The 6,483-nt window shown below is 44.3% G+C and overlaps 1 protein-coding gene across 1 annotated transcript; it reads right to left on the bottom strand.

Annotated features, from left to right (window-relative positions):
• Positions 1 to 868: 868 nt before the first annotated feature.
• LOC123498006 (pro-resilin-like) lies at positions 869 to 6,141 on the bottom strand. Its single transcript, XM_045245079.1, has 4 exons — positions 5,993 to 6,141; positions 3,557 to 3,682; positions 2,684 to 2,833; positions 869 to 1,500 (listed from the first exon to the last, which is right to left on the bottom strand). Exons 1-4 carry the CDS (start codon positions 5,999 to 6,001, stop codon positions 1,444 to 1,446), a joined length of 342 nt encoding a protein of 113 aa, XP_045101014.1. The 5' UTR covers positions 6,002 to 6,141; the 3' UTR covers positions 869 to 1,443.
• Between the last annotated feature and the right edge of the window lie 342 nt (positions 6,142 to 6,483).

The following is a 6,483-nucleotide window of genomic DNA, read 5'->3' as shown; positions in this document are numbered from 1 at the left end:
CTTAACATGCCATTTATTTTGAACACACGTCAGGCAGAGGGCTGGTGGTGGTGGTGGTGGTGGTGGTGGTGGCTGGGCAGACCAAATATTACCCACAGCGGAAATATGTGTGATTAGTAGCAGTAACCGATCATCACGCAATGTAAGTAGATAGAAGAAAGTAAAAATGATGAATGAACAGATTATTAAGAGAGTACAAAACAAAAATAAATAGATAAACCTAACGCAAGAGTTAAGCAGTACACTCAATCATTCATTCATACCTTTCCTGGTAAACTCTGGAACTCTCTGCCTGCTTCTGTATTTTCGTCTTCCTACGACTTGACATCTTTTAAGAGGGAGGTTTCAAGTTATTTGTCGCTGAATTTTGAGTATTTTTTTTTTTTTTACTTCAAGTGGACTTTTTTTTTTTTTCGCTGGTTTCCCTCCTGCATAAAAAAAAAAGTTGTGGTTTGGATTTTGAAGTGGTAAAATAATAAAAATCTCAACACACACACACACACACACACACACACACACACACCGCGTAGTGTAGTGGTTAGCACGCTCGACTCACAATCGAGAGGGCCGGGTTCGAGTCCCGGTAAGCGGCGAGGCAAATGGGCAAGCCTCTTAATGTGTGGCTCCTGTTCACCTAGCAATAAATAGGAACGGGATGTAACTCGAGGGGTTGTGGCCTCGCTTTCCCGGTGTGTGGAGTGTGTTGTGGTCTCAGTTCTACCCGAAGATCGGTCTATGAGCTCTGAGCTCGTTCCGTAATGGGGAAGACTGGCTGGTTGACCAGCAGGCGACCGATGTGAACACACACACACACACACACACACACACACACACTTCCCTCGCTGAGGTGCATACAGAAATACAACAGTTTTCTATACATATTTTTAATGAGTTTTTAAAGTTGCTAGCACCTTTTTATTGTAGCTTTTTTCGAAATCTGACAAAGCAAACATGACATCAATACATTTTGTTCCTTGATGTGTTTTTTTTATGAGAGTTTTGAATGCAAGTAATCTTTATCAAACGTTTTCTATAACAGATAAATATAATGTAGATAACTGAGTTTCTCGAATGTACACTTAATTACGTAGCGGTTGAAGGTACAAAGGGGAAGAGGAGAGGGCATGAATTTCGGAGGCTTGTGGGGGGGGAGGAATAGGAGAGCAATCACGAGGGAGGGAATGAAAAGAACTCCATTTACTCCAAGTTCTATCCTCGACTACTGCATCATGTCCTTATGGCGTGGCGGGAGGGGGTCGCTGTGTGGAGGGGCGAGAGCGAGGACTTGCGGGACTTTGGCGGGGCTGGAACGGGGCTGGAACAAGGCTAGGGCAAGACTGGGACGGGGCTGAGGTGAGTTTGGCCGAGACTAGATAGACATACATGGGGAGGGGCGCAGTGGGATGGTCATGTGGTGGAGTGGTGGGCGCGTGGGGGTCCCTTCTATATGTAGGTGACATCAGCGTTGAATCCATCGCCATTATCGTAGAAGGTCACCACCTGGAGGAAGGAGCGCGGTAATGGTGTTGGTGGTGAAGGGAGGGGACGAGGGAAGAGACAGGGTGACGGAGGATGAAGGAAGGAGGAGGAGGAGGATAGAGGAAAGGCCAGGGTGATGAAGGAGGGAAGGGGATGACGTAGGAAGGGCAGGGTGAAGGAGGAAAGGCTGGGATGATGGAGGAAAGGCTGGGGTGATGAAGGAAAGGCTGGGGTGATGGAGGAATGGCTGGGATAATGAAGGAAAGAGGAGGATGGAGGAAGGCTGGGATGATGGAGGAAATAGCAGGATGATGAGTGAAGGGTGATGGAGGAAGCAACAAAGTGAAAAAGAATGGGTCAAGATGATGAAGCAGAGGTCAGGTTAATGGAGGGAGGTAACAGGTTAGTCTCTTTCTATTCAAACCTATTGTCCATATGAACTCAATTCATAAATATTTTCAGCCTTCAGCGGGAGTCACACGCAGCCTTCCATGCCTCCAGAAGGAACTGTGGTGGTGCTGAAAGGCAGGCGTCGAGTCTCGTAACAAAGATGGAAAAGAAAAGACTTCACAACGACGGAGATGAATTCTAAGTTACTGATGTCCAGTGTTCTGGTGGATGTGTCAATGTGGCAGCACTCATCAGACGTCAAATAATATGTCAACAATGAAAGTGACTAAATGGTAGCATAGAAAAAAACAAACATGATAGAAAACATGACAAAAGATAGAAAATAAGTGTTGTTGGGCTGGCCTGGAATAGTCTGGCATTTGATAAACGAGCGGAGATGTTTGGACGAGGCCTTTGTCCCGCAGGGCGTAGTGGAGTCACAAAAAATTGATAAAGTGATCTTGAGAAGATAATTTTGTATTCGTGGGAATCTTCGGTCATTAAAGGAGGAAAGTCTAACATTCTACTTACAGAAACCACTTGAAAATGTCAAATGCTTCTTGTCAGTCTCAACCCTTTGACTGTCATGACTCAATCTTCAAAGGATTTTCCGTCGTAAGTTAAGATAAAAATTTTACAAGCACTGACAACAACAAAAGGAATATGGAAGCTAAAACTTTTCATTAACTGAAATGTTACCATGGCTGATTGAAATCGTCTAATGTTAATGACTCAAAGAAAAAAAAAGAAAAAAAAGTAAGTTGCAGCCTACTACTGGTCGCCTGTCGACAGGCTGACTTAGGTACACACTCACCTGGGTGCGTCCGTCAGGCAGCAGGACGCGGTACTGTCCCTGCGTGGTTTTGCCGTTACTGTTCTCCACGTGGCTGTAGGTGTTACTGCTCTCCGGGTCCTGTACGACGTACTGGAAGTCATACGGCATGCCCTCCATGGGTGTGTGAGACTGCGGATGGAGGGGGGGAGACGAAAACTATTGTAAGATCTATATAACCTTGAAAAAAGATCGTGCATGAAAGAGAAATCAGACAGCAGCAACAGAGAGCAAAAAGGTGAAATGTGCATAATACTTGTATGTGGAAAAGAATATCTGAAGCAAGATAAATGATCGGAGATTACAGAGAGACAGGAAAAACATGATAAATGTGTAAATCGTATTTGGAAGAGAATCATGAGTGAAAGAATAGGAACAGAAATGCACCTAACATTAGAAGAAGAATCAGTGATAGAAAAAAAAAAAAAAAAAAAAATCAGAGTGTTTTAAATAGTGACGACAACACAATGAATTGGTAAACTAAATAAGGTGCAAAACAGTTAGAACATTAGTGCCACAAATGATGAAATAACCACAAAAAAAAGCGGGTCACTCACTATAAAAGGAAGAACACAACACCATAACACCAAATCAATAAAAAAAGAGAGAGAAAAATAAAACAGGTGAAAATACGAATTAAAAAGACGAATGGAAAAAAAGGTAAAGCAGGTGACAAGGGAAAGCTTCTTATTCCTTTCTTGATGTCCTTCATTTCGCACCACTAAGGAAAAAGAGGACTTGCAAATACGTAGAATCACCAACTCTCTCTCTCTCTCTCTCTCTCTCTCTCTCTCTCTCCCTTCACCAAACCCAATACTGCAGAAGGCGCTGAAGAAGACCACTGTTGTTTCTCACCCGCGGAGGCGTGGTTGTGGGAGGGGTAGTGCTGGGCACGCTGTAAAAGACGGACGGGGTTGAAGGGGGCACGTAACTGTACTTGGAGAGCACGACCCCTGCCAGAAGGAGACAGGACGCGGCTATCTGTTGGAGGAGAAGGTGGGGGTGGTGGTGGTGGTGTTGGCCAGTAGAACATAGTGTGATATTTCTTTCCGTTCTCTCTCTCTCTCTCTCTCTCTCTCTCTCTCTCTCTCTCTCTCTCTCTCTCTCTCTCTCTCTCTCTCTCTCTCAAACCAACTGTGCAACTAAATGCCAAGAAAGATTTATAAGTGAAGATGGAGGAGGAGGAGGAGGAGGAGGAGGAGGAGGAGGAGGAGGAGGAGGAGGAGGAGGAGGAGGAGGAGGAGGAGGAGGAGGAGGAGGAGGAGGAAGAGGAGGAGGAGGAGGAGGAGGAGGAGGAGGAGGAGGAGGAGGAGGAGGAGGAGGAGGAGGAGATAAAGAAAAGAAGGATAAGGAGAAAGAGGAAATGGAGAAGAAGAAAGAAAAGGATGAGGATGAGGAGGACGAAAAAAAAAAAAAAAATGACGAGAAGGAAGAGAAACAAAACTGAAAGACAAAGATAAAGAGAGGAAAAAAAAAAAAAACACAGAGAAACAAGATGAAGGTAAACAGAAAGGAATAAAGAAGAGAAGAGATGAAGTTTGGTACACGAAATGGAACAAAGAAGAACAATAGGAAGGAACTAAAGACACTGGGCTAAGGATGGGATGTGTGTGAAGGGAGCAGGGAAGGGAGGACAGTGAAGGAGAGTGAGTGAGTGTTGATGGGAGGGGAAGGGAGGAGATGGTAGACGATGGGAATATAAGGATGAAGGGGATTGGACGAAGAGGGAGTGCAGGGGATGGTAAGAGCAAAAGGGATGGTATAGGAGGGAGGGGAAGGAGTGGAAAGGAGTGCAGGAAGGAGTGAGACAAATGAGCAATGTGGAGGACGATGAGGGTGGAGGTGGAGTAATAGTGGATCTCTCTCTCTCTCTCTCTCTCTCTCTCTCTCTCTCTCTCTCTCTCTCTCTCTCTCTCTCTAGCGGGAAGAAAGGATGGCCTTCCCAACACACCTAATTACTTTTCTTCTTGCATTAAGGAAGGACGCGCCACTTCCTCCCCCTCCCCCCCTCTCTTTCTCTCTCTCTCTCTCTCTCTCTCTCTCTCTCTCTCTCTCTCTCTCTCTCTCTCTCTCTCTCTCTCTTATTCTTCATTCCTCCCTCATTTAACACTAGCTTTTCTCCATGTTTTGTTTTCTGTCTGTCTATTTTTTTTTTTTTTTTTTTTGTGTGTGTGTGTATTTATCCCTCACTATTGAATCAAGTAGTCTTAGTAATAGTCAGTTAGTTACTAGTTAGTTAGTATTACACGCGCTTTTCTTATCCATGTTCTGTGTGTCTATCTGTGTTTTCGTGTATCCATCTCTCACCAGTGAATCAAGTAACTGGTTGATCTGTTTGGTAATTTATCGGGCAAGTGTTTGAGTGAATGAGTCGGTTTAGTAAGTATGTTTTCTTTCGTTTATCGGTTATTTGTGTCTCACTGTTCAAAGCGCCATATTCTTTCTCACCGCGACCATTTTTTGTTTTTTCAACGACTACAGAGACAATTAGCTGAGGTCTAAAGAGTGGGGTTTTTTTTTCCGGTTGGTAATGCAGAAAACTTGTTAACATGTCACTAAAATTACAGAAATATCCTTAAAAAAACCCGTGCCACTTCAACTAGAGAGCCTTTTGAAAATAGTGAAGGTTTGGCGTGGAAGTGAGCCAGAATATGAGCCTAATTTGTATGTTGTAGTATTTTTTTCGTCTATATATTTTTGTCTTTGTTCTTCGTTCAGTCATGCACTAATTTCATCATTCATTTATTTATTTTCTTATATTAATCACTCATTCAGCCAATTCATGAAGAAAGCTGTGTAGGTTACATCTTCATTACCCAGTCACTTATTCATTCACTGATCGATCTAGTTGGACAGTCAGATAGTCAGTCAATCAGCCTGTGCGTATTTCTAACAGTCAGGCAGTCCATTAATCAGTGAGAGTAAGTGTCTGTGATTCACTCAGCCTGTCTCAGTCACTCAGTCTCGTCTCTCTCTCTCTCTCTCTCTCTCTCTCTCTCAAAATAAAAACCCTCTCGATAAAGAATGTTAAAGGAAGATCTACAAAATATAACAGCGTACAAGAATCGGTATGACTAATAGCGGTCAAAACACTAACGGGTTATCAATTACACCTCATAAAAACGCAAAGTAACATGACATATTGCAGGGTTTATGTCACTCTGCTCAACTTAACTGTGGATGCGATGCCCAAACACCCTCCGCCCACACACACACACACACACACACGTCTAATCTGCACTGATAGAAATGCAGTCTCTCTCTCTCTCTCTCTCTCTCTCTCTTTCTCACCTTAATCATGGTGTTCTCGATGAGGAGGAGTGAAGGCAAGTGCTGGGAACTGCCTAATGGACTCCTTATATACTGCACACTCCTAAGCCTTCCCCGTCATGGGTCGCGACCTGACCCACCACCATCACCACCACTCGAGGTCACACCAACTCCCATCACCAATAGCTTTGCACTTCTACACTCATTCCTCCTCTTCCTTCCCTAGGACATTTCAAGGTACCTAAGCCCCGCCCATCCCTCTCATCCCTCCCTCCCCCTCCTCCTTGTCATCCCCAGCCACCCACATGACAACCAAGGAAGCAGACACAACGTCATGTACACCGCTGCTACACACACACACACACACACACACGGAAGCTCTCATGCAAGCCCGTTAAGTAAAAACGTTCATACATACTTCCATACAAGCACAGAACCACTTTCTCATGTGGAATATCAACAGTGTAAGTGGATGGAGAAGAACACACACACACACACACACACACACACAC

The sequence above is a fragment of the Portunus trituberculatus genome, chromosome 47 (genome assembly GCF_017591435.1).
Source record: "Portunus trituberculatus isolate SZX2019 chromosome 47, ASM1759143v1, whole genome shotgun sequence".
Lineage (NCBI taxonomy): Eukaryota > Metazoa > Arthropoda > Malacostraca > Decapoda > Portunidae > Portunus > Portunus trituberculatus.
The sequence above is the reverse complement of the archived record's forward strand: the minus strand, read 5'-3'. Positions and strand labels throughout refer to the sequence as shown.

Coding starts and splice junctions, on each gene's coding strand:
- LOC123498006 (XM_045245079.1), bottom strand. Junction 2,834..3,556: donor CCACAACCACGCCTCCGCGG/GTGAGAAACAAC, acceptor CTCCATCCGCAG/TCTCACACACCCATGGAGGG. Junction 1,501..2,683: donor TGCCTGACGGACGCACCCAG/GTGAGTGTGTAC, acceptor TCCTTCCTCCAG/GTGGTGACCTTCTACGATAA.